This window comes from Nomascus leucogenys, chromosome 10 (assembly GCF_006542625.1).
Source record: "Nomascus leucogenys isolate Asia chromosome 10, Asia_NLE_v1, whole genome shotgun sequence".
Lineage (NCBI taxonomy): Eukaryota > Metazoa > Chordata > Mammalia > Primates > Hylobatidae > Nomascus > Nomascus leucogenys.
Genome location: NC_044390.1, coordinates 59733 through 86704, shown reverse-complemented (window position 1 = coordinate 86704; position 26972 = coordinate 59733). Strand labels below are relative to the sequence as shown.

The 26972-nt window shown below is 56.6% G+C and overlaps 3 protein-coding genes across 4 annotated transcripts; 1 reads left to right on the top strand and 2 right to left on the bottom strand.

The window, feature by feature from the left end:
* The first annotated feature begins 11408 nt into the window (after nucleotides 1-11408).
* On the top strand, nucleotides 11409-18020 carry TRIM28 (tripartite motif containing 28). The gene is made up of 17 exons (XM_030819429.1): nucleotides 11409-12441; nucleotides 12768-12880; nucleotides 13103-13235; nucleotides 14704-14839; nucleotides 14925-15041; nucleotides 15120-15234; nucleotides 15344-15490; nucleotides 15604-15718; nucleotides 15796-15902; nucleotides 16047-16083; nucleotides 16169-16217; nucleotides 16296-16548; nucleotides 16640-16959; nucleotides 17045-17168; nucleotides 17257-17343; nucleotides 17447-17584; nucleotides 17677-18020. The coding sequence occupies exons 1-17, from the start codon at nucleotides 12102-12104 to the stop codon at nucleotides 17851-17853; spliced, it is 2508 nt and encodes an 835-aa protein (XP_030675289.1). The 5' UTR covers nucleotides 11409-12101; the 3' UTR covers nucleotides 17854-18020.
* An 844-nt stretch (nucleotides 18021-18864) lies between these two features.
* Nucleotides 18865-22911, bottom strand: CHMP2A (charged multivesicular body protein 2A). 2 transcript variants are annotated; one of them, XM_030819424.1, is made up of 6 exons: nucleotides 22280-22911; nucleotides 21334-21525; nucleotides 19573-19752; nucleotides 19369-19499; nucleotides 19220-19281; nucleotides 18865-19076 (listed from the first exon to the last, which is right to left on the bottom strand). In XM_030819424.1, exons 2-6 carry the CDS (start codon nucleotides 21499-21501, stop codon nucleotides 18949-18951), a joined length of 669 nt encoding a protein of 222 aa, XP_030675284.1. In that variant the 5' UTR covers nucleotides 21502-21525; nucleotides 22280-22911; the 3' UTR covers nucleotides 18865-18948. The 2 variants fall into 2 exon arrangements, with proteins under 2 accessions (XP_030675284.1, XP_030675285.1); XM_030819425.1 differs by having other exon boundaries at nucleotides 22157-22398.
* Nucleotides 22912-23001: 90 nt separating this feature from the next.
* UBE2M (ubiquitin conjugating enzyme E2 M) lies at nucleotides 23002-26544 on the bottom strand. Its single transcript, XM_030819428.1, has 6 exons — nucleotides 25561-26544; nucleotides 24361-24455; nucleotides 24190-24228; nucleotides 23985-24088; nucleotides 23614-23677; nucleotides 23002-23528 (listed from the first exon to the last, which is right to left on the bottom strand). Exons 1-6 carry the CDS (start codon nucleotides 25667-25669, stop codon nucleotides 23388-23390), a joined length of 552 nt encoding a protein of 183 aa, XP_030675288.1. The 5' UTR covers nucleotides 25670-26544; the 3' UTR covers nucleotides 23002-23387.
* Between the last annotated feature and the right edge of the window lie 428 nt (nucleotides 26545-26972).

The following is a 26972-nucleotide window of genomic DNA, read 5'->3' as shown; positions in this document are numbered from 1 at the left end:
TCATGTGCCACCATGCCTAGCTAATTTTTTATTTTTTTAGTAGAGACGGGGTTTCTCCATGTTGGTTAGGCTGGTCTCAAGCTCCCAACCTCAGGTGATCTGCCTGCCTCGGTCTCCCAAAGTGCTGGGATTACAGGCGTGAGCCACTGTGTCCGGCCTAATTTTTATATTTTTAGTAGAGACAGGGTTTCACCATGTTGGCCAGGCTGGTCTTGAACTCCTGGCCTCAGGCAAGCCTCCTGCCTTAGCCTCCCAAAGGCATTTTTTTTTTTTTTTTTTTTGAGACGGAGTCTCGCTCTGTCGCCCAGGCTGGAGTGCAGTGGCGCAAACTCGGCTCACTGCAAGCTCCGCCTCCCGGGTTCACGCCATTCTCCTGCCTCAGCCTCTCCAAGTAGCTGGGACTACAGGCGCCCGCCGCCACGCCCGGCTAATGTTTTTTTGTATTTTTAGTAGAGACGGGGTTTCACCGTGGTCTCAATCTCCTGACCTCGTGATCCGCCTGCCTTGGCCTCCCAAAGTGCTGGGATTACAAGTGTGAGCCACCGCGCCTGGCCCGGCATTTTTTCTTATGAGGCATTAGTCCCATCATGTGGCCCCACTATCAGGACATCATCTAACCCTAATTATTTCCCATAGGCCCCATTTCCAAGTATCATCACAATGGAGATGAGGGCTTCAACATATGAATTTTAGAGGACACAATTCAGTCCATAGCAACGATGCATAGAAGACAAGGCAATATGAAGTGAGAACAGAGATATTTGAAGCTGTCAGCCTTCAAGATTGGAGTGATGCAGTGAGAAGCCCAGGCCACCAGAAAGTGGAAGAAGCAAGGAAGGATCCTCTCCTGGCCTTCAGAACTTTGAGAGAATAAAGTTTTTTTTTTAAGCTGCCATGTTTGTGGTAATATGCTACAAAATCCACAGGAAAGTAACAGGAATCATAGTGATTCCAAAGAGCAGTTGAGAAGATCTAGTTGAACACTCATCTTTTGTTCTCCATTCTGCTCCCACCCATTCCCCAACTGGAACCCTTGAAATGGGAATCAGATCATGCCACCTTCTGCTAAAACCTTCTGTTAGCTCCTCATTACAGTTAAAGAAACACCCAGCCAAAAGCCACACACGGTATTGCCCACTGTAGCAGCTGTGTTAATAACAGCCCGAGCAGGAGGGAGAATGCAGTCAAGAGAACATGTAAGCAAATTGAAAGACATTCATACAATCGACCCTACACAACAAGGGCTGGGGAGGAACTAAGGTCATACGTGGCCGTACAAATGTGCACTGAGAAGCCAGACAGAGAAGTAAAGCCCCACGTGTGTTATGGGTAGGCAAAGCTTGTCTGTGAAGTTAGGGCCTCAGCTACAAGGGACATGGGCTTCTGGGAGCCAGAGATGTTCTGTTCTTCGCTATCACAGCTGGTTATCTGAGGTGCTCCCTGCATGCATCTCTACAAATCATAAGCCTCCACCAAAAAGCTAAAAAGTCCACAGAGACAGAAAGTAGATTAGTGATTGTCAGGGGCTGTTTGGAGGGGGACTGTGGAGTGAGTGTTAATGGTTACAGGGATTCCTTTTAGAGTTATGAAAATGACTTGGAAATAGATAGAGGTGGTGGTTGCACAACACTGTGAATACATGAAATGCCATCGAATGTACACTTTTAAACTGGCTAAAATGGTAAGTTTGATGTTATGTGAATTTATTATTATTATTATTATTATTAGAGACAGAATCTCTATCTTCAGGCTGGAGTGCAGTGGCACAATCTCAGCTCACTGCAACCTCTGATTCCTTGGTTCAAGCAATTCTCCTGCCTCAGCCTCCCAAGTAGTTGGGAATATAGGCACATGCCACCATGCCCAGTTAATTTTTTTTTTGTTTTTGAGACGGAGTCTCACTCTGTTGCCCAGGCTGGAGTGCAGTGGCGCAATCTCGCTCACTGCAAGCTCTGCCTCCCAGGTTCATGCCATTCTCCTGCCTCAGCCTCCCGAGTACCTGGGACTACAGGCACCTGACACCACACCCGGCTACTTCTTTGTATATTTAGTAGAGACAGGGTTTCACCATGTTAGCCATGATGGTCTCGATCTCCTGACCTCGTGATCCACCCACCTTGGCCTGCCAAAGTGTTGGGATCACAGGCGTGAGCCACCGCGCCTGACCTAATTTTTTTTTTTTCCAGTTGGAGTCTCGCTCTGTTGCCCAGGCTGGAGTGCAATGGCATGATCTTCGGCTCACTGCAACCTCTGCCTCCTGGGTTCAAGCAATTCTTGTGCCTCAGCCTCCCAAGTAGCTGGGATTACAGGCACCTGCCACCACACCCAGCTAATTTTTTTATTTTTAGTAGAGAAGGGGTTTCACCATATTGGTCAGGCTGGTCTCTTGGCCAGGCTGGTCTCGAACTCCTGACCTTGTGATCGCCTGCCTTGGCCTCCCAAAGTGTTGGGATTACAGGCATAAGCCACCGTGCCCAGCCTTAATTTTTGTATTTTTAGTAGAGATGGGTTTCACCATGTTGGCCAGGATGGTATTGATCTCCTGATCCCGTGATCCGCCTGCTTCAGCCTCCCAAAGTGCTGGGATTACAGGCATCGGTCACCGTACCCGGCCTGTTTTATTTTTAAATTTTAAAAAATATACTTTAATAATAGAGATGGGGCCGGGCACAGTGGCTCATGCTGGTAATCCCAGCACTTTGGGAGGCCAAGGCAGGCGGATCACCTGAGATCAGGAGTTCGAGACCAGTTTGGCCAAAATGGTGAAACCCTGTCTCTACTAAAAATACAAAAATTAGCTGGGCTTGGTGGTGTGTGCCTGTAGTCCTAGCTACTCAGGAAACTGAGGCATGAGAATTGCTTGAACCTGGGAGGAGGAGGTTGCAGTGAGCCCAGTTCACGTTACTGCACTCCAGCCTGGGTGACAGAGTGAGACTCCGTTTAAAAAATAAATAAATAGGCTGGGCACGGTGGTTCACGCTTGTAATCCCAGCACTTTGGGAGGCCGAGGCGGGCAGATCACGAGGTCAGGAGATCGAGACCATCCTGGCTAACACGGTGAAACCCCGTCTCTACTAAAAATACAAAAAAAATTAGCCGGGCGTGGTGGCAGGCGCCTGTAGTCCCAGCTACTCGGAGAGGCTGAGGCAGGAGAATGGCGTGAACCCAGGAGGTGGAGCTTGCAGTGAGCCGAGATCGTGCCACTGCACTCCAGCCTGGGCGACAGAACGAGACTCCGGCTCAAGAAAAAAAAATAAAAAATAAAAATAATAAATAAATAAATAAATAGGCTGGGTGTGGTGGCTCACGCCTGTAATCCCAGCACTTTGGGAGGCCGAGGCGGGCGGATCATGAGGTCAGGAGTTTGAGACCATCCTGGCTAACACAGTGAAACCCTGTCTCTACTAAAAATACAAAAAATTAGCTGGGCGTGGTGGCAGGCGCCTGCAGTCCCAGCTACTTGGGAGGCAGAGGCAGGAGAATGATGTGAACCCGGGAGGCAGAGTTTGCAGTGAGCCGAAATTGTGCTACTGCACTCCAGCATAGGTGACAGAGCGAGACCCTACCTCAAAAAATAAATAAATAAATAAATAAATAAAAATAAAATAGATACAAACAAAAAAATCAATAAACAAAAATAAAATAAAAAAGAAGGCCCAGCGCGATGGCTCACACCTGTAATCCCAGCACTCTGTGAGGCCAAGGCGAGTGGATCACCTGAGATCAGGTGTTCAAGACCAGCCTGGCCAACATGGTGAAACCCCTTCTCTTTTTTTTTTTTTTTTTTTGAGACGGAGTCTTGCTCTGTCGCCCAGGCTGGAGTGCAGTGGTGCAATCTCGGCTCACTGCAATCTCCGCCTCCCGGGTTCACGCCATTCTCCTGCCTCAGCCTCTCCGAGTAGCTGGGACTACAGGCGCCTGCCACCATGCCCGGCTAATTTTTTGTATTTTTAGTAGAGACGGGGTTTCACCATGGTCTCGATCTCCTGACCTCGTGATCCGCCTGCCTCAGCCTCCCAAAGTGCTGGGATTACAAGTGTGAGCCACCGCGCCCGGCCGATGGTGAAACCCCTTCTCTACTAAGAATACAAAAATTGTCCGGGTATGCGGCCACCCATCGCCTGGGAAGTGAGGAGCGCCTCTGCCCGGCCGCCCCGTCTGGGAAGAAGTGAGGAGCACCTCTGCCCGGCCGCCCCGTCTGGGAAGAAGTGAGGAGCGCCTCTGCCCGGTCGCCCCGTCCGGGAAAAAGTGAGGAGCGCCTCTGCCCGCCGCCCCGTCTGGGAAGTGAGGAGCGCCTCTGCCCGGCCGCCCCGTCTGGGAAGAAGTGAGGAGCGCCTCTGCCCGGCCACCCATCGTCTGGGAAGTGAGGAGCGCCTCTGCCCGGCCCCCGTCTGGGAAGAAGTGAGGAGCGCCTCTGCCCGGCTGCCCCGTCTGAGAAGTGAGGAGCGCCTCTGCCCAGCCACCCATCGTCTTGGAAGTGAGGAGCGCCTCTGCCCGGCCACCCATCGTCTGGGAAGTGAGGAGCGCCTCTGCCCGGCCACCCATCGTCTGGGAAGTGAGGAGCGCCTCTGCCCGGCCACCCATCGTCTGGGAAGTGAGGAGCGCCTCTGCCCGGCCACCCATCGTCTGGGAAGTGGGGAGCACCTCTGCCTGGCCACCCATCGTCTGGGAAGTGAGGAGCGCCTCTGCCCGGCCGCCCCGTCTGGGAAGAAGTTAGGAGCCTCTCTGCCCGGCTGCCCCGTCTGGGAAGAAATGAGCAACGCGTCTGCCCGGCCGCCCCGTCTGGGAAGAAGTGAGGAGCACCTCTGCCCGGCCGCCCCGTCTGGGAGGTCTACCACGGAGGCCAGAAGCAATGTGGGGGCTGGACGTGGTGGCTCACGCCTGTGGTCCCGGCACTCTGCGGGGCTGAGGCGGGTTGATCACTTCAGGCTAGGAGTTCGAGACCAGTCTGGCCAACATGGCGAAACATATGAAAAATACAACAGACAAACCAACCAACCAACCCAGCGACAACAAAACAGGTCTACCCTGGAGTCATACTCTAATTTTTTCTATTTTCCTCCCTTTCTGATCCTTTATTCCACTTTCTTCTTCTTTCTCTTCCTTCTCCTTCTTCTTTGTCAAATAGAGGATTGAGTTATTGTCACTGATCCATATAAAGTCCCTCTCTCATTTATTTTAATTCCCACCCCCCATTTCTATTCCCCGACTTCCCATGTGCAACCTTCCTAATATGTTTGATACGCATCTTTTTGTTTGTATGTATTTTTAGAAAATGTTTATTGTTTTGTGTGCAAAAAAAAATTAATTAAAAAAAAAATTGTCCGGGTATGATGGTGCACGCCTGTAATCCCAGCACTTTGAGAGGCTGAGACGGGCGGATCATGAGGTCAGGAGATCGAGACCATCCTGGCTAACACGGTGAAACCCTGTCTCTACTAAAAATACAAAAAAACTAGCCGGGCGTGTTGGTGGGCACCCGTAGTCTCAGCTACTCAGGAGGCTGAGGCAGGAGTATGGCGTGAACCCGGGAGGCGGAGTTTGCAGTGAGCCGAGATCGCGCCACTGCACTCCAGCCTGGGCGACAGAGTGAGACTCTGTCTCAAAAAAAAAAAAGAATACGAAAATTATCCGGGCGTGGTAGTGGTCGCCTGTAATCCCAGCTACTCAGGAGGCTGAGGCAAGAGAATCACTGGAACTCAGGAGGCAGAGGTTGCAGTGAGCCAAGATTGAGCCACTGCACTCCAGCCTCGGCAACAGAGTGAGACTCCATCTTTAAAAAAAGAAAAAAGAAAAAAAAGAAATTTGAGTGATGTAGCCACAATGCCTCCTCAGAAAGTGGCTTTGGGGGTGACACCTGAGGGCAGAAAGGAGAGCATGCACAGGTGTGGGGTTTGGGGAAGAAAGAGAGGGTGAAGATGGCTATCTTCAGGTAGGTGCACAACCAGGCAGTAGGCAGTCCTCAAGTGGCCTGGGTGCAGTCTGAGTGACCACTGCATATTGCTACACCTGTCTTATGCCCTGTTTGCAAAGCCAAAATACTGACAGTTCCCAATGGTCCAGGACTGGGAAGGGAGAGATGTGGTAAAGGGTTGGCAAGGAGCATGGAAGACAGAAGTATAAGGCGATACTAACTGCTCTGGCGGGCCAGCTGGGGAGCAGAGCCAACCAAGGTGCACTAGTGTCCTGCCATATACTTACGGACCTCTGAGTGAGGTCCCTAGTCTTACTCTCCTATATACCCACCCTGGCTTGGCCAATCCTAGGAAGCCCCACTCTGCTGTCCCTGAGTCAGCTTGAGCCTGTTTTCTAGTTAATCTCCCTTCCCCCACTGGTGTCCTGGCACTTGCTGAAGCCTCAGATTTTCCATGTGGACAATGGTGCCCCGCAGTGGTGTGGCACCTGGTGGAGAGATGATGCTCCAAGGTCTGCTGCTGGCATTGGGTAACACCTGCTGCTTGTGTGGCTGCCTCATACTGGGAATGAAGGTCTTGGGCCCAGGAGGAGGAAAAGAGGTACTCTAACAATACCTCTCTATTGTGCAGAGAGAAGAGCACGGACCTTGACGGGCCACTGAAACCCCAAGGCGTGTTGCCAGGGCCTAGGGGAGGGCCTGTTATGAGGGGCAGCCGATGATAGGGTGGCAGGGGATCTAATCTACCCCAGACTCTGCTAGCTGTAGAGTAACCTCTCTGAGCACCTCCCACCACTCCTCACTATTGCCTCCCTATTGCCTCAGGGACCTTGGACTTGTTTCTGCTCAATTGCCTTCCCGCAAGTGTTTGGGGCAGCCCCTAGGAGAGCCATTTCCACACTTTGTACCATAGTATTAATATTTTGACCTTCTGGCCCTGGTACCCTTGTCTGCCCTAGAGGCCAGAGGCAGGTGTGGGTCACACGTCCCCCTCTCTGGTGATTTTGGGGACCAGTGCAGGATAGGGCTGTGGAGCCGGGCACAGTGGCTCACGCCTGTAATCCCAGCACTTTGGGAGGCCGAAGCGGGCGGATCACGAGGTCAGGAGATCGAGACCATCCTGGCTAACACGGTGAAACCCCACCTCTACTAAAAATACAAAAAATTAGCCGGGCGTGTTGGCGGGCGCCTGTAGTCCCAGCTACTCGGGAGGCTGAGGCAGGAGAATGGCGTGAACCAGGGAGGCGGAGGTTGCAGTGAGCCGAGATTGCGCCACTGCACTCCAGCCTGGGGGACAGAGCAAGACTCCCGTCTCAAAAAAAAAAAAAAAAAAAAAAAAGGATAGGGCTGTGGAAAGTGCTCATCAAATATTTTTTTTTTTTTTTTTTTTTTGAGACAGAGTTTCGCTCTTGTTGCCCAGGCTGGAGTGCAAGTCACGATCTCAGCTCACTGCAACTTCTGCCTCCCAGGTTCAAGCGATTCTCCTGTCTCACCCTCCCGAGTAGCTGGGATTACAGGCGCGTGCCACCATGCCCGGCTAATTTTTGTATTTTTAGCAGAGACGGGGTTTCATCATATTGGTCAGGCTGGTGACGAACTCCCGACCTCAGGTGATCCGCCCACCTCGGCCTCCCAAAGTGCTGGGATTACAGACGTGAGCCACCGTGCCTGGCCACAGCAAATATTCCTAAAGGACGCCCACACCTCGCCCTGTGCACTTCCAGCACCAACTTTTTTTTTTCTTTCTTTCTTTCCTTTTTTTTTTTTTTTTTTAAAGACAGGGCCTCGCTCTGCCGTCCCAGGTAGGAGAGCAGGGGCGCGATCATAGCTCACTGCAGCCAACTCCTGGGCTCAAGCGATCTCAACGCGTCAGCCTCTGGCATCAACTTTCCTTATTATCAGAGGAAGGAAGCCAGGGGCCAGGGCCTCTTCAGGGTGGTGGGCTGGAGGGGGCGGGCCGGCTCGCGAGGCGTGGCCCTATGAAGGGGCAGGCTGGGCGTGGAGGCGGTGACTATGCCGCGGAGTGGGCGGGCCCAGATTTGGGGGGCCGCGCGCCCGGGCTGGAACAAAGGCAGAGGCGGGGACAAAGCCCCGCGGCCCCCAGTCTCCTTCAGGAACAAAGGCCACACCCGGCCCAGCGGTCGACGCGCCCGTGCTGCAGCCACGTGCGGACACCTAGCAGCGGGGCCTGGGGAGGCTGTGCCCCATTACCCTCACGCCCCGCCCGGCTGGCCACCTTTACCTGTGCGCGCCTTGGGAGTGGCGAATGGGTTTCATGGTTGTTCGCGCCAGTCCTCGCGGCCTCCAAACATCCTCCGGAAGCTGCCACCTACCCCGCCCCCAGCCGTTGTCACCTGGACTGGAGACCTCAGGACCCCAGGGGCACTGCACAGGGGGCTGAGGCCCACCCCCGCGGGGCCAGCCTCAATGCACCCACCCGTCAGATTTTCAACGCGCTGATAGTCCCTAGGCGGGTTCGCCTCTACCTACAGGCCCTGCTTCTCCCCTTAGACATGATTCTTCTCCCCCAGATCCTGCGTCCCTCAGACAGAGTTCTTCTCTCACACACCCTGCTTCCCTCCTCAGACAGGATTCTCCACACACAGACCCTGCTTCCCTCCTCGGACAGGATTCTCCCCACACACGCCCTGCTTCCCTCAGACAGGATTCTCCCCCCACACACCCTGCTTCCCTCCCCAGACAGGATTCTCCACACACACACCCTGCTTCCCTCGGACAGGATTCTCCCCACACACACCCTGCTTCCCTCCTCAGACAGGATTCTCCCCACACACACCCTGCTTCCCTCCTCAGACAGGATTCTCCCCACACACACCCTGCTTCCCTCCTCAGACAGGATTCTCCACACACACACCCTGCTTCCCTCCTCGGACAGGATTCTCCCACACACGCCCTGCTTCCCTCAGACAGGATTCTCCCCACACACGCCCTGCTTCCCTCCTCGGACAGGATTCTCCCCACACACGCCCTGCTTCCCTCAGACAGGATTCTCCACACACACACCCTGCTTCCCTCCTCAGACAGGATTCTCCCCACACACACCCTGCTTCCCTCCTCAGACAGGATTCTCCACACACAGACCCTGCTTCCCTCCTCGGACAGGATTCTCCCCACACACACCCTGCTTCCCTCCTCGGACAGGATTCTCCCCACACCCTGCTTCCCTCCTCAGACAGGATTCTCCACACACAGACCCTGCTTCCCTCCCCAGACAGGATTCTCCACACACACACCCTGCTTCCCTCAGACAGGATCCTCCTCCCACAGACCCTGCTTCCCTCCCCAGACAGGATTCTCCCCACACACACCCTGCTTCCCTCAGACAGGATTCTCCCCACACACACCCTGCTTCCCTCAGACAGGATTCTCCCCACACACACCCTGCTTCCCTCCTCAGACAGGATTCTCCCCACACACACCCTGCTTCCCTCAGACAGGATTCTCCCCACACAGACCCTGCTTCCCTCCTCAGACAGGATTCTCCCCACACACACCCTGCTTCCCTCAGACAGGATTCTCCCCACACACACCCTGCTTCCCTCCTCAGACAGGATTCTCCCCACACACACCCTGCTTCCCTCCTCAGACAGGATTCTCCCCACACACACCCTGCTTCCCTCCTCAGACAGGATTCTCCCACACACAGCCCTGCTTCCCTCCTCGACAGGATTCTCCCCACACACCCTGCTTCCCTCCTCGGACAGGATTCTCCCCACACACACCCTGCTTCCCTCCTCGACAGGATCTCCCCCACACCCCCCCCGCTTCCCCCCCCCCTCCCCCGACAGGATTCTCCCCACACCCCCCCCCTCAGACAGGATCTCCCACACAACCCTGCTTCCCTCCCCAGACAGGATTCTCCCACACACACCCTGCTTCCCTCCTCGGACAGGATTCTCCCCACACAGACCCTGCTTCCCTCCCCAGACAGGATTCTCCCCACACCACCCTGCTTCCCTCAGACAGGATTCTCCCCACACAGACCCTGCTTCCCTCCTCAGACAGGATTCTCCCCACACACACCCTGCTTCCCTCCTCAGACAGGATTCTCCCCACACACACCCTGCTTCCCTCCTCAGACAGGATTCTCCACACACAGACCCTGCTTCCCTCCTCGGACAGGATTCTCCCCACACACACCCTGCTTCCCTCCTCGGACAGGATTCTCCCCACACACACCCTGCTTCCCTCCCCAGACAGGATTCTCCACACACAGACCCTGCTTCCCTCAGACAGGATTCTCCCCACACACACCCTGCTTCCCTCAGACAGGATTCTCCCCACACACACCCTGCTTCCCTCAGACAGGATTCTCCCCACACACATCCTGCTTCCCTCCTCAGACAGGATTCTCCCCACACACACCCTGCTTCCCTCAGACAGGATCCTCCTCCCACAGACCCTGCTTCCCTCAGACAGGATTCTCCCCAAACAGACCCTGCTTCCCTCAGACAGGATTCTCCCCACACAGACTCTGTTTCCCTCCTCACTCAGACAGGGTTCCTCTCCCCACACAGACCCTGCTTCCCTCCTCAGACAGGGTTCCCCTCCCCACACAGACCCTCTTTCCCTCAGACAGGATTTTCCCTACACAAACCCTACTTTCTTCCTCAGACAGGATCTTCCCCACACAAACCCTACTTTCCTCCTCAGACAGGATTCTCCCCACACGGACCTGCTTCCTTCCCTCCTTGGGATTCCCCAATGTTGAGGTTCAGTTTCCCCATCTGGAGAAGCATCAAAGTCAGGGTAGCCGCTGACTAAAACATGGGAAGGGGATGCTTGGGGGGCTGGGTGGGATTTCACAGACTCATTGCACTGTAGCCTCTTGTGATTTATATATATACGTGTATATATGTATATATATATTTTTTTGTAGTGCAATGGCACAATCTCGGCTTACTGCAACCTCCGTCTCCCGGGTTCAAGCGATTCTCCTGCCTCAGCCTCCCGAGTAGCTGGGATTACAGGCGCCCGCCACCACGCCCGGCTAATTTTTGTACTTTTAATAGAGACGGGGTTTCACCACGTTGGCCAGGCTGGTCTCGAACTCCTGACTTCAGATGATCCACCCGCCTCGACCTCCCAAAGTGCTGGAATTACATGCGTGAGCGCCCGGCCACACTTTTCTCCATCTGTGGTCTAGGCTGGCGTGCAGTGGCACAATCCCGGCTCACTGCTGCCTCGGCCTCCTGGGCTAAAGGGAGCCTCCCGACTCGCATAACAAAGTGGTGGGATTACACGTATGAGCCACGGCGCCTAGCTGTCATCTACATTTGATTTAGTCAAGTTTCTGTGTTTCTTAAGTTTAACTATAACGTGGTTAAAATCCAAAAGTCAGCACCTGCGCTCACACAGGAGGTTCCTCCCTCCTGAGATGGAGACTCTCCTCCCCTCTCCCTGGACACAGCCCTTCACTCGGTCTTGGCCCCGCCTACTTCCCCATCGGCCCTGCCCCCTATCCCGAACTCTTAGTGACGCAGAGGCTGGAGACGACTCTACGCGGGCGAAGAGACGCGGGTTGAGGAAGAGGGACGGACTGCCCATGCGCTTGGGCGCACAGCGGCCCGCTTCGGTGTGGTCTGGAGGTGGAGCTGAGAGGGGAATCACACTCTATAAAGGTGCGCACACCCCACTGGCGGATTAAATTGCGCCAGTGACGTCACAGAGGCCCCGCTCCACCCCCACAAGAGCCCCACCGACGTGGGGTTGGCGGTGGTGGAAGGACCCGGAGTTGGCGCGTGCGTACTGGCGTCCTCTCCCGCACCGACCGGCCTGGGCCCCGCCCCCGGGCGTGCGGCGCCCAATGCGCGTGCGCGGCGGCGTCGGCGCCAGTTATTTCTGTCCCGCCCCCCGGCCTCGGCTCTTTCTGCGAGCGGGCGCGCGGGCGAGCGGTTGTGCTTGTGGTTGTGGCGCGTGGTGCGGGTTTCGGCGGCGGCTGAGGAAGAAGCGCGGGCGGCGCCTTCGCGAGGCGAGCAGGCAGCAGTTGGCCGTGCCGTAGCAGCGTCCCGCGCGCGGCGGGCAGCGGCCCAGGAGGCGCGTGGCGGCGCTCGGCCTCGCGGCGGCGGCGGCGGCAGCGGCCCAGCAGTTGGCGGCGAGCGCGTCTGCGCCTGCGCGGCGGGCCCCGCGCCCCTCCTCCCCCCCGGGCGCCCCCGGCGGCGTGTGAATGGCGGCCTCGGCGGCGGCAGCCTCGGCAGCAGCGGCCTCGGCCGCCTCTGGCAGCCCGGGCCCGGGCGAAGGCTCCGCTGGCGGCGAAAAGCGCTCCACCGCCTCTTCGGCCGCAGCCTCGGCCTCTGCCTCAGCCGCGGCGTCGTCGCCCGCGGGGGGCGGCGCCGAGGCGCTGGAGCTGCTGGAGCACTGCGGCGTGTGCAGAGAGCGCCTGCGACCCGAGAGGGAGCCCCGCCTGCTGCCCTGTTTGCACTCGGCCTGTAGTGCCTGCTTAGGGCCTGCGGCGCCCGCCGCCGCCAACAGCTCGGGGGACGGCGGGGCGGCGGGCGACGGCGCCGGTAAGTACGAAGTGATCGGGGCCACCCCTCCCCCTACTCTCTGCCTTTGATTCCGACTGGGTGCAGAGATGAAGTTGCCACCTGGGCAAGAGGATGGGCGCCCGGACAGGGCACGGGGAATATTTTCTGGGTCCTGCATAGGAACGTGGTTTTGGGCTGGCCGTTGAGATGGGACATCTGACTAAAGTTGGAGAAAAGAAGGCTCGGGGAGGGGAGGGGCTGGCTCGCTGCGGGATAATGGTCGGGGGCCTACCCAGCAGGGGGATGGGGGGGCCATAACCTGGGTGGGAACTTGTAATAGTCTCCCACATCCTTGCTTCTCGAAGTGGTGGACTGTCCCGTGTGCAAGCAACAGTGCTTCTCCAAAGACATCGTGGAGAATTATTTCATGCGTGATAGTGGCAGCAAGGCTGCCACCGACGCCCAGGATGCGAACCAGGTGCGTCCTATCTCAGCAACCACAAGGTTTCTGGGGAGGGGGCATCTGCGCAGGAGGAGCTTGGCACCAGCTCCAGGCTGTTACTCCACTTTCCCAAGGCTCTGGGTGGGCTGCCTAGGTTGGGTCAAGGGGCCAATCTTAATCTCGGGTTGTATTTTCTGGGATGTGAATGTGGATCTATCAAGTCGTCTTGCCTTCTCTGACCTTGCCTTTGTCTGGCAGTGCTGCACTAGCTGTGAGGATAATGCCCCAGCCACCAGCTACTGTGTGGAGTGCTCGGAGCCTCTGTGTGAGACCTGTGTAGAGGCGCACCAGCGGGTGAAGTACACCAAGGACCACACTGTGCGCTCTACTGGTACATGAGGCTGAGGGGGCCTGTTGTTCTCCCGTGTGTGCCCTCAGTTGCTTTTATAATGTTGGTTGCATCTGGTGGATGGGTCCTAGAGTTCTCTAGGGGGTGTTGCCCGCAGGTCCCGAGGGCAGAACTCCAAAAGCAGGAAAACTGGGGTTGTGGTGTGTAGTCTCTAGGGCCTAGGTGGGAGAGGGTGGGAAGGGGAGATAGGGGAGACCTTAATGTGCTGCAGGGAGGTACAAAGGGTTTGAGGAGGCTTATCGGAGTTCTCAGTCCTGGTGGTGAAGGGCTCAGCATATGCAAACAGGGAAAGGCATGGTGTGAAGGGCCTACTGGGTTTGTGGTTTCCTGGCACACATCTGGTATAAGATGCTGCTAGGGAAAGTAGACTTTGTGGGTCCATGGATTATAAGTGATGATGATTTTGGGAAGTGTTTTAGCTTTTGAGTTGGCAGAGACTTACCCAAAGTTTGGTTTGGCATTTCCAGCTTTTCACAGACACACGCTAGCTTTGGTTTGGAAAGGAGCTTGAGAGTCTTTTGAGTCTAGCCAAGTTTTGGGGCCAGAATCCTCCTATGAGTGGCCTTTTGGTAGCCATACTGTGATCCTTCCCATCCCAGAGGACAGCACTGGTGGAAGATAGTGGGAAGGTGGTGGCTGTGGGGCCTGAGGAGCCAGGAGGAATAGGCACGGGCTGCAGGGTGTCCTACATTCCAGACGTCCCAGGCAAAGGTCAGGGTGCAGGTATGAGTGGCATTGGGGAAGTCAGTTTCCCCAATGAGCCTTGATGCTACATATTTTGGATTTGGTTGGTATGTTGGACCAGTGTGTTTGATCAGTTTTCTAATGGGGAAACAGGCTTCGGAGGTTATTAATGTGTTGGTCTTTGGGTGGGATTATGCTGAGCACCAAGATTCTGCTCTAGAGGGGGTGTGACCACCATTCTGAGGGTCCTGGTTTGACATTTCATTTCTCCCAGTATGAGAACCTCTACAAGGTTGCCTCTGGGCCCTTGGATTGTAAGAGACGCTGGTGTTTTCTTGTCAGGGAAGAGGGAGGAAGTTAACCATGAAAGGAGGAGAAAAGGAATCCAGGGTGGTTTGTAGGCAGAATTCTGAGTGTGTCCACTTGGAGAAGTTTTCAGTAAAGGGAAACAGTGTGGGGAAGGGTTGTGGTGGGGGGGGTTGGTCCTGGTTTTCCAGAGGCTGTTATCCTTACCCTTACATTATTGTCACCTAAAGAAGCTAGAAGAAAGGGATGTGTTTCTCAGCTACGTTGGGGCAGAGAATTCTGGGAGCAAGGAGTTGGGCTTGCAGGCCTGTGTTGTTCCCTGACCACACCCTCTACATCTTCCCAATAAATGGCCCAGTGTCACAGAACAGGCAGGAAATGAGGCCCCAACTCAGTGTGCTTCCTGAGTTGTAGGGGGTGGTGAAGGGCAAGGTTCAGCCATATGATTCCCACTCCCCAGGGCCAGCCAAGTCTCGGGATGGTGAACGTACCGTCTATTGCAACGTACACAAGCATGAACCCCTTGTGCTGTTTTGTGAGAGCTGTGATACTCTCACCTGCCGAGACTGCCAGCTCAATGCCCACAAAGACCACCAGTGAGTCCCAAGGCATAGTGGTTGGGTGGGTGGGTGCCACCCCTTCCCTAGTTTAGTGCTCAGGAACACATCTGTCTGCTCTCAGGTACCAGTTCTTAGAGGATGCAGTGAGGAACCAGCGCAAGCTCCTGGCCTCACTGGTGAAGCGCCTTGGGGACAAACATGCAACATTGCAGAAGAGCACCAAGGAGGTTCGCAGCTCGTAAGTGTGGGTTCTCGGGCTGTGGGGGTGGCCCAGGGCAGCAAGACCCTACCTAGCCTGACCTGCTCTGTCCCCTAGGATCCGCCAGGTGTCTGACGTACAGAAGCGTGTGCAAGTGGATGTCAAGATGGCCATCCTGCAGATCATGAAGGAGTTGAATAAGCGGGGCCGTGTGCTGGTCAACGATGCCCAGGTAAGCCTTGTGCCAGTGAGAGGGTCCTTGAGCCCCTTATGCTGATTGATGATGCTGTCTGGGGTGTTCTCTGCCTTCTCTGCTTACCTCATACACCTTCCATCTGCAGAAGGTGACTGAGGGGCAGCAGGAGCGCCTGGAGCGGCAGCACTGGACCATGACCAAGATCCAGAAGCACCAGGAGCACATTCTGCGCTTTGCCTCTTGGGCTCTAGAGAGTGACAACAACACAGCCCTTCTGCTTTCTAAGAAGTTGGTGTGTACTGGTGGGCTCCCGGCTAGTGGGTTCCAGGCAGGTGGTTCCCAATACTTGAAATCCCTATTTGTTGTTGGTGTGCTCATTCTTTCCTCCCTTTCACTCCCAACCAGATCTACTTCCAGCTGCACCGGGCCCTCAAGATGATTGTGGATCCCGTGGAGCCACATGGCGAGATGAAGTTTCAGTGGGACCTCAATGCCTGGACCAAGAGTGCCGAGGCCTTCGGTGGGTCCCCAGCTCTACCTTGCTCTGTTATTACCCCACGTGCTGCACCTACTTATGTTTCTCTCTTCTTTGTGCAGGCAAGATTGTGGCAGAGCGTCCTGGCACTAACTCAACAGGCCCTGCACCCATGGCCCCTCCAAGAGCCCCAGGGCCCTTGAGCAAGCAGGGCTCTGGCAGCAGCCAGGTGAGCAGGAGAGAGGACCCAGGAAGTGGTGGGCAGGGAATGGGGTCCAGTAGCAGGAGAGAGGACCCAGGCAGGGGTGGGCAGGGAATGGGGTCCAGTAGGGTTCCTGTCCCACTGAGGCAGAGGGTTCTGCTTTGTTCACAGCCCATGGAGGTGCAGGAAGGCTATGGCTTTGGGTCAGGTGAGTGGGTCTGCCTGGTGGGTGGGGAGGGGCCCCAGTACTGTTTCTACCCCAACCTGCCAGTCTTCTTTCTCCATTTTCTAAGGAGATGATCCCTACTCAAGTGCAGAGCCCCATGTGTCAGGTGTGAAACGGTAAGTATGGCACCTCCCCTGGGGGTGGAGGTGGATGGAGGGTGGGGGTGTACTCATGCCAGGTTGCTGCATCTACAGGTCCCGCTCAGGTGAGGGCGAGGTGAGCGGCCTTATGCGCAAGGTGCCACGAGTGAGCCTTGAACGCCTGGACCTGGACCTCACGGCTGACAGCCAGCCACCCGTCTTCAAGGTCTTCCCAGGCAGTACCACTGAGGACTACAACCTTATTGTTATTGAACGTGGCGCTGCCGCTGCAGCTACCGGCCAGCCAGGGACTGCGCCTGCAGGAACCCCTGGTGCCCCACCCCTGGCTGGCATGGCCATGGTCAAGGTAAGCCTGTCCCAAGGAACTAATAGCTGTGGGATGAAGCCTGTAGTCCAGGTCTGGACTCTGTTGAACACCCCTCATCACCACCTTGCAGGAGGAGGAGACGGAGGCTGCCATTGGAGCCCCTCCTACTGCCACTGAGGGCCCTGAGACCAAACCTGTGCTTATGGCTCTTGCGGAGGGTCCTGGTGCTGAGGGTCCCCGCCTGGCCTCACCTAGTGGCAGCACTAGCTCAGGGCTGGAGGTGGTGGCTCCTGAGGGTACCTCAGCCCCAGGTGGTGGCCCGGGAACCCTGGATGACAGTGCTACCATTTGCCGTGTCTGCCAGAAGCCAGGCGATCTGGTCATGTGCAACCAGTGTGAGTTTTGTTTCCACCTGGACTGTCACCTGCCGGCCCTGCAGGATGTACCAGGGTGAGTGTGAGGCTGGTGGGGGTCTAGTCTGGGTGTTGGGCTGTCTGGACAGGATCAGTGCAGACCCTTATTCTCTTCACCCTAGGGAGGAGTGGAGCTGCTCACTCTGCCATGTGCTCCCTGACCTGAAGGAGGAGGATGGCAGCCTCAGCCTGGATGGTGCAGACAGCACTGGTGTGGTGGCCAAGCTTTCACCAGCCAACCAGCGGGTGAGGGCTGGGGTTACTTAGGTGGGGTTACCCAGAGAGGCTTTATAGGTGTTTCCCAGAGCTGTGACATCCCTTACAATGTTTGTAGAAATGTGAGCGTGTACTGCTGGCCCTATTCTGTCATGAACCCTGCCGCCCCCTGCATCAGCTGGCTACCGACTCCACCTTCTCCCTGGTGAGTCCTAGGATGGGAAAGGGGAAAGGGGTGGTGACTGCCGGGTCTCGCCCTCAACCTGTGTATGTATGTGTGTCTGTGTGTGTGTGATCTCTGCCTGCAGGACCAGCCCGGTGGCACCTTGGATCTGACCCTGATCCGTGCCCGCCTCCAGGAGAAGTTGTCACCTCCCTACAGCTCCCCACAGGAGTTTGCCCAGGATGTGGGCCGCATGTTCAAGCAATTCAACAAGTTAACTGAGGTGAGCCAGTGGAATGGAGAGGCTGTGGGCAGGGGGAGATGTGAAGGAAAGAACTAGGACCCATTCATCCACTGCATTCCTGCTTGGCCCAGGACAAGGCAGACGTGCAGTCCATCATCGGCCTGCAGCGCTTCTTCGAGACGCGCATGAACGAGGCCTTCGGTGACACCAAGTTCTCTGCTGTGCTGGTGGAGCCCCCGCCGATGAGCCTGCCTGGTGCTGGCCTGAGTTCCCAGGAGCTGTCTGGCGGCCCTGGTGATGGCCCCTGAGGCTGGAGCCCCCATGGCCAGCCCAGCCTGGCTCTGTTCTCTGTCCTGTCACCCCATCCCCACTCCCCTGGTGGCCTGACTCCCACTCCCTGGTGGCCCCATCCCCCAGTTCCTCACAATACGGTTTTTACTTCTGTGGATTTAATAAAAACTTCACCAGTTCCTCAGGCCTTGGCTGGTTGGGGGGCTGTGGTCCTGGGGCCTGGTTTATTGACTGTATCTACTAGTCAGCCTTATCAAGCACTGGTGGCACAAGGGAGGGGAGGGTCTTGTCCCCCACCTATCCAAGCCCATGTGTATGGATGCGTAGGGAGTGGGGTAGATTGCCTCCTTGCCCTTTCTGGGTATGGGGAGGGTCACCCAGGGCAAAGGATGTACACACTAGAGTCTTGTTGGGTACCCTGTGGGATACCGGGTAGGTGTGACCTGCAGCCCTGTGTAGGCAGGGTTAGCCCCAGGTGTAGCACAGCCACTCTACTGAATGCTTCCTAAATTTTGGTGCTGTAGCTGTTTCTCATCTTCAGAAGGTCCCACAGTGAACTGAGACCTTCCAGATGTGATTTTTTTCCCCGTCTCCCTTTGCTGGGTCCACTTAACATTATCATTCATCTCTGTGTTATGATTTAGTTACTCTACAGTCGAGCCTGTGTGAATCCCAAGGCCACCCCCTTGCCGCTATTGTTTGGTCTGCACTGTCTTCGAGTGTTGTCATTAAACCATCACTGGACCAAACAGTGTTGGGCACTACAGCCTGGCGGAGGCCTGGACTCTCAAGATCCTACCAGCGTGTTTGGGCAGTCCAGTATCTTGGGAGAGATGATGGAGAAGGGCCCACAGCTCACCTGAAGCTCCCAACTCCTGAAAATCCCAGGTGGACTTCGCTTATCCACCCCTGCTCCAAACTGCCACCCTTAGCTTTGTACCAAGTGCCTCTTGCCTTAGTGATACCTGTCCTCCCAGGGACCCCAGCCTGGTCCCACATCAGGCCAAAAGTCACATGGGCCTACAGACTAGTGTCAAATTTCTTTTATTACAGAGGGGTTATGGTAAAAGATCCTGGGCATCCACTGGTTATCTTGGAGTGGCAGGGGGCACTCAGTCCCTCCGCAGGTTCTTAAGCCGTTCCTCGAGGTCTGCATCAGCATCAGCTAGGGCTGAGGCCGCGGCCTCTGCTTTTTTCCCACCAGCAGCCACACTAAGTGAGCCCCCAGTTGAGGGGAGGTCTGCAGAGAAAGGGGGGGTTTGAGCAGGTGGGGTCAGGCTGAGTGGGAAACGCAGTGGAGGGGAGTAATGCAGGGAAAGGGAGGGCTTGGGGCTGTGGCTGGGCCTTGGGTGGGAAATGGGGCCCAGGATTTGGAGCACTCACTTGACAGCTCATCTGTTAGGCTAAGTCCCAGCTCATCCAGGACCTGGGACACAACAGCATCACTAGGGAAGAGATATAACTCAATGAGGGCTATGCACTCTGTGAGGGCCACGCAAACATCTCTACCCTCCCATCCAGTTTCCCCATACCTCTCCTCTTCATCTTCCTCATCACCCATGGCATCATCAATGGCATCATTCATCATCTCCTCCTTCATATCCATGATCTCTGCCTGCCGCTCAAACTCCATCATGATCTTCTGGATCTGGGGCAACTTCAGCTGGAAGTGACAGGAGTGTGAGTGTGGTCCCCATGGGTCGTGGGAGTGGGAAGGGCGATTGGGAAAAGCGCACCTGTCTGTTCATGGTGCCCATGGCCTTGGTGACACCCTTCATGGCTTGTGCCATCGAGTTGTTGGACTTGAGTGTCTGGATCTTTAGGGACACAGCCTGGATGTTGGCCCGCATCAGTACAAACTTGCGCACATAGCGCCGGGTGCGCACCAAGTCTTTTGCCATGATGCGAACAGCATCCTGCAGAGTAGACAAGGGTTATCAAGGACACAGGAATGAGATTATCCTACACTTCTTGACACCCCATTAGTTGGCTGTCCCTCCCCACCATCCCAATTTGCAATTCCACTCGAAGTTTCCAGAGACTGTGGCTAACCCAATGGTCACTGGTCCCTCCCTCCTTCTGACCTAACCCTCCTCTGCTTCTTGGGCTCCTTTGTAAGGTCCTCCTGACTTCTCTTGATCTGTAAATGATAAAGGCTCCAGGCTCACTCCTTAGGGTTCCTTTTCCCTCCATGTTTTCAGTCATTCTTTTGACTTACAACAGCCATTCCTCAATTTTTATTCCCAGCCTAGACAATCTGTCTCTTCCTCCACCTGATACAAACTCATACCTCAAACTATCCAGAATCACATACAAACCTATCTGAGGCTCAGCTTTTGATTTCCTCTCCAAACATTTGTCTTGCCCATCCCAAGAAATGGTATCTTCTCTGCCTACCTGTTCAGGCCAAAACCCTCTCACCCATCAAAGGCTGTGTTCCTTCTTCATGCTCTCCCTGCTGGTTCTGGCTGTCTCTTACCAGCCTCTTGGCCCTTTAGCTTATCCTTATCCTTTTTTTTTTTTTTTTTTTTTTTTTTGAGATGGAGTCTTGCTTTGTTGCCTAGGCTGGAGTGCAGTGGCACAATCTTAGCTCACTGCAACCTGTGCCTCCCAGGCTCAAGCAATTCTTCTGCCTCAGCCTCTCCAATAGCTGGGATAACAAGCATGCACCACCATGCCCGGCTAATTTTTGGTAGAGCGGGGTTTTGCCATGTTGGCCAGGCTGCTCTCGAACTCCTGACCTCAGGTGATCCACCCACTTCAGCCTCCCAAAGTGCTGGGATTACAGGCGTGAGCCACCATGCCGGGCCAGCTTATCCTTATAGTTAACCGTTTTTTTTTTGTTGTTGTTGAGTCTGTCTGTCGCCCAGGCTGGAGTGCAGTGGCATGATCTTGGCTCACTGTAACCTCCGCCTCCTGGGTTCAAGAGATTGTCCTGCCTCAGCCCTGCTGAGTAGCTGGGATTACAGGCGTGCGCCACCACGCCCGGCTAGTTTTTTGTATTTTCAGTAGAGACGGGGTTACACCATGTTGGTCAGGCTGGTCTCGAAGTCCTGACCTCAGGTGATCCAACCACCTCGGCCTCCCAAAGTGCTGGGATTACAGGTCTCTGAGCTACCGTGCCCGGCCCTGTAATCCCTAACCTTTCAATTTAGCTCCACCTTGGCCCACAATTCTGAATTGTCTGGTCCATGCACAACTCTTGAAGCTCACCTGTCATCTCCCATTTTGTCGAGGCTCTCTTTTAACATTTGCTGCTCTGTCTGCTTGACACATTCCCTGCCCAGATCTGTAGGCTCACTCTCATCACTCAAGCCTTGGATCTCATACCAGTTCCTTGGAGGCAGCCTTCCAGACCCCAAACTAGGGAAGCCCTGCTGACCTTTCACTCCACTCGTTTTGCTGAAAGCACCTGTGTTTGGTGTCTGGTCTCTTGTTCACTGCTGTTACAGCCGTGCCTGATTGACAGCAACCTGCCCCTGACCACCCACACTCACCATCTGGCCTTGCTTGGCCATCTTCTTAATGTCTGCAATGATTTTCTTCTCCTGGGTCTCTAGTTTCTGTCGCTCGCGGTCCAGCTCCCGCATGGCACGGTTCAGGGCCCTCTGGTTCTGCCGCAGTAGCTCCTCTGGCGTCTTCCGGCGCCCGAACAACAGGTCCATGGTGGTAGCAGCTCACTGGCAGGCCTGAGACAGATGTGAGGCCCAATTGTAGGGCATGGGGCCCAGAAGGAGGGCAAGAAGCAGAACAGGGTCAAGGGAGCCTTGCCAAATGGGAAGGGGCTAACGGAGACTGGAGGCAGGAATGAGGGGCCAAAAGGGAGCAGCTGAGAACACTGGGATTGTCCCGGGGACACATAAAGGGGGACAGGTAGACCTGAAAATTATCCAAGTGCTGGCTCAAGCCCCTCCTTCATCGCCATGCCCCCACAGAAGTTACGGCTTGCAAGTTCAGCTTCCCTCTCCAGACCCACGGGTGAGGCCCTGGAGTCCTTGATACGACTGAGAGCGGGGTGCGACGCGAGTCGGCGCACTGGTGTTTTGGGGACCGTGAGCACCGAGGACAGGGCAATTGTGGGGGTTCTGATAGAGGAGGACAGGATGGGCGGAAACCCTAAGTACCAAGAATAGGTGAATGTGGGGCTGTGAAGCTCAGGAGAAGGCATTAGGATTTGGGGACCCTGAATGCTGAGGGAGACGGTTGGGGGCGCTGGGGCATCCTGTACACCGAGGACGGGATGATGGAGATTGGGTCGCACTATACACCGAGGACAGAGAGTCAGTGGGCCCAGCACCAAAGCAAGGTGGTGTTGCAGACCTCGATGTTGACGACAGGGTCCCAGGGAAAAGCGAAGCACCGGACACCCGGGCGAGTAAAAGGCCTCGTACGCTGCCGCCCGCACGCCCGCCCGGGATCCACGGTCCAGCAGGGGCCACTCACCGGAGCTGGGACGGACACCCGCTTCCGCTTCCGGGTCACGCTTCTCTTTCTGGGATTCCCCGACTTGCCCACCAACTAAGGCCCCTCGGTCCTGTCGCTTCCGCCGCCGTTTCCGGATTAAACAACGTGACGTAACATGCCCCGCCCGCACCCGGAAGGTTGGGAAGCTCCAGGAGCGCGCGTGCGCACGTGCCCTGGAATGGGCCAGCGTCCGAGCGCATGCGCAACAGTTCCCGTTTCCTCTGCGCGTCGGAGTGTTTCATGTTTGAGTCCCGCCCGAGTGACCGAAGCCAGTACCGGGGTGGGCGCTTTCCACCCAACCTCCACTTGAGGACCCAGCTTATTCGTGAGACCCTGACTTCTGCCTGAGGCCTCAGATAGAAGGAACCTCAGGAGGCTCCTCCTCCTCGGTGGGCCCACCCACACAAGAAAGGGGCAAACCTAGAGATGGCTTGTTTCTTCCACTGTGCTGGCCTCTTGGCCAGGAAGCCAGAGGTCACTGGATCCTGCCTACGCTTCTCATCCTAGAGTAGGCTTCATCCCAACCAACCCCAGGCTCAGGCCTGGTATCCCCACCAACTTGAGAGCTGCCCCAGGCACTGGGCAGCCTGTTGTAGGGTGCTCATGCCACCTGTAAGCACACCTTCCACCACCCCAGCTTTGCAGGCCCTACTGGACCTCAGCTGCCCCTCCCACCTCATAGAAGTAAGAAGCAGAGGCCATGCAGTAACATTCCCCTTTAATAGCCTGGTGGGACCTCCAGAGGTGGAGGGGTGGGTTGCCTGGGCCCAGCTACCCAGGTCCCTTGCCCACCCACTCCGCAGCCCAGAGTGGGGGCTGAACAAGCACCCAGCAGGGGGGCTAGACAAGCCAATTCATTTCCCATCGCTGAGTGGGTCGGGGGAGGCAGCGCCGACCTTAATCACATGGTGGTAAAAAAAAAAAAAAAAAAATAATAACTAGGGGCAGGTGGCAGGAAGGGGAGGCAAGGCCAAGGCAGGGGATTTCCCCACCAGCCGCCCCCCAAACCCTTACCGATGGCCCCCAATAAATATTTGCAGGGGATGCCAGGGCTTGTGGCCGTGGCGGGGGTGGGTATGCGCTAACCCTATTTCAGGCAGCGCTCGAAGTAGGTGGAGCCGATGTAGCCACCCCGCATGGAGCGCTGCACGTTCTGCTCAAACAGCCGCCGGTTGTTCTGCAGGACCTCTGCGGCCTCCTTGTTCAGTGGGTCCTCAGGGTTGGGCTCCTGTGGCCAGTATAGGTCGGGGGGTCAACAGGCCAGAGGGACAGAAGGCCAATCTCCCCAGACCCAACCACCTATTCCTACTCACCAAGAAGAGATACTGCAGGCCATAAATTATGGAGTTTATCGTAAGGACTGGCTTCCAGTCCTCTCTGTGGACAGAGAGCATCAGAGTCAGGGCTTGTTGAGTGGGAGACTGCCACAGGCCTCTCTGGTATTGGGCCGGTCAGATCCAGGGCATAGGAGAGTGAGCATGTGAGAGGCTGGGAGGGAGGGTGTGGAGCAGGACAGGCCAGGGAGAAAACCAAGGTCAGGCCATGAGGAAGATGACTGGGAAATGAAGAAACCACAGACAACAAAGGGGTGGGAAGGGACAGAGTCTGATGTAGTGCCCACAAGACCATGAGGGAGGCCTGGCAGGCAGGGCTGGGGAGGGCCGTAGAGGGCCAGTGCCCTCACCTGAGGATGTTAAGGCAGACGTTGCCCTCGAGGTCAATGTTGGGGTGATAGACCATTGTCTCACACTTCACCTTGGGGGGATCATGCGGGTAACCCTGGCCCACCTGGTTCCAGGAAAAGAAAGGAGAGATGGGTAGGTGGCTGGAAGGGCCTCAGCTGCTGCCTCCTCAGTCCAGGGAGCCATCCCTGCCCACCTGGGACTCACCTTAAAACTGAACACAAACTTCCCACTCTTGTAGAAGCCCTGGGAGGAAAAGGGGGAGAAGAAAATTTTAGGGTTCCATCCTGTGAGGCCCGATGGGCAGAACGTGTCTCCCTCCTCTCAGTGGGGACACCCTTGGTTTGCTCCTGGGAATTCAGCCATATGCACCCTCACCTCATCAGGACAGATGACCAGCTTGAAGTTGAGGAGGTCGTCTGGATCTGAGAAGCTGATATCACACGTCTTGGGCAGGTTCAGCTCGTTTATGTCTGGGTTTGGGCAGCAGAGAGTGGGGGACAGAAAGAGGGAGGGGGAGAGAGGGAGCCAGCAGGACACTTAGGGCAGGTGTTTGTTAGCAGTGCCCCCATGGTCTCCTCCTGGACCCCCAGGCCTCTCTCCTGGGCTGTGCTCCACACCTCCAGCCCTCTCCCTGCTCCCCAGCTTGGCTCTTGTGGATACACAGCATACCCTAAACATGCATGTTCAGTTGTGTATGCATGTCCCAACTCCTGGCCCAGGGTAACCCCCAACATTTCTGTATCCACAGCTCCCAAATGCCCCCATTCCCAAACATCCTCTGACTGACTTAAACCCCAGGCTCCACATCCATGACCTCCACTCTCCAGTATCTACCTGTTCACCCAAACTCAAGATCCTGCCCAGCCCCACCAACCCTCAGCCTTCACTGTCCTTCCTCTTCCCTGTCTCTCAGACCCAGCTTCCCATCTGACCCCCACACTCTCAAGTCCCCAACCCCCACCACCCTACCCCACCCCCTCTGACTCTGAGGTTCACAGCACAATAGCCTAAATGTCCCCTCACCCCTGTCTCCAATCCCTGGTACTCATTAACCTTCCTTCCTCCACCTGTCACCCCAAACCCCAAATTGCTGTGACTCTCAGGCAGGCCCATGAGTCTCTGGTCCTCCAACCTACTTCACCCGTTTGACTATGAGATTCCCAGAGACCCCAGCATAATACACTAAATCCTCTTCCACTCATATCTCCAACCCCTGGCCTCTATTACCCCTCTTCTCTGCCTGTCACCCCAACGCAAGTTCCCGTCTAACCCCCAGACTCTCGAGCCCCAGCTCCTCCACTCCACTGCCCGACTCTGAGATTCCGATTCCCTAGTAGCAGACACCAGGCCTTCCTAATATCCTAAACCACCACATACCGGGCCCCTATCTCTGACCCCCTCCCCGTGACTGCATGATCCCAACCCTCAAGACTTGACCTCCGACCCCCCCCTACACTCGGGGCCCTCCACCTCTGACCCTCAGCAACCGCATTACCCCTTCCTGACTCCCACATCACCCTGCCTCGGGCCCTGACCTCCGACCTCCGGCTCCAACCCCATCCCCTGACCCCCTACCCTTCTGGATCCGCAGCTGCGCCGCCGACGCCTTCTTGCTGCTGCCCTTGGTGCCGCCCGCCGACTCCTCCTCCTTCTTCTGCTGCTTCAGCGAGAACAGCTTGATCATCCTGCCGCCGCCGCCGCCGCTGCCGCCGCCGCGGGGCCCGGGACCCCGGCCACCCGGCCCCCCGCCGCCGCCCGCGTCGCCTCCGCTCCTCGGACCCGCAGCTGCGGCCTCCTCCGCTGCTGCCGCCACCCGCCCGGCCTGCCGCGCCGCTCCGCTCCTCTCCGCGCCCACCGCGCGGCCCGCCTCGGCTCCCGTAGTCCGGCTCCGGCCTGGCCCAGCGCCTCGGGCTCGCTCGGCAGCGCTCGGCCAAATTCGGCTGTTCTCGGGCCCGCCCGGCCCCGCCCCCACTGCCCCGGGCCGCTCCTTCCTTGCCCTCGCCAACTCTGGTCTCAGGCCCCGCTGCAGCTGCGGACTCGGGGCTCCCCGGACCGTGCCGTTTGGCCGCTCAGCTGATCCCTCCGCGAGGGGGTGCGGCTAGGGGTGGGAGGAGGACACGGCAGCCGCGGTGACGGCGTGTGGGTACTGGAGGATCGTCTTCCGCGGCAGCAGCGGCTTTAGCGCGGAGGTCGGCAACGGCCTCGGGCGCCCCGCCGCTTCGGATATTTCCGCCGCTTGGCCGCTTGGCTCTTCCCTCCCGGCCTGCGTTGTGCGCCTGCGCAGCCGCCGCAAACCTGCGTTGCTCAGCGATGGAGTTTGGGGTTCGGCTTCCTTCGGCTGGACTCGTGTATTTCCGTTCCTGGAGATGTCGCTTCGGCGGCCCTGCAGGTCACTTCCGGCGACTCTCGCGGGGCCGGGCAGGAAGCGGGGTTAGCCGCCATTTTTGAGTGGGGCAGACGTGGGCCGCTTTGCTCGCGGTCACTTCATCCTAAGTAGTATATGTGCGGAGCGCGGCGCGGGTGGTCGCCTCCGCTGCTGCCGCCACCCGCCCCGCCTGCCTTTGACCCCATAGGTCACAGACAAGGCAGGGTGATCGCGGCAAGACCCTGAGTGAGACTAGAGGCGTTACCCAGAGGGTGCGAGGTCGAGCACCCTCACTGTCCCATTGCAAACCCAAAGATCCCCGTTCCTGGAGATTCTGATTGAGGTAAACTAACAAAACATGTATTGTGCCAGAGAGTGGTAAGCACTGTGGAGGGTTACAGTGGTGTAGGGGAAGACCTGTCGGGGTGGACACTTGGGGAACGCGACGTGGGGGCGGAGTCGGGCCGCTATTGGCGTGGGCCCCAAGTTCCAGCGGACACGCACTGCAGCCTCCGCGCTTCCCCCACTATCTGGAAAGGGGGATGGAGGCGGGGGTCAGCTTCCCATCCAATCAGCTCAGCGTGCCTCGGAGGGCGGGAGGAAACGGAACTCTGCGGGTCAG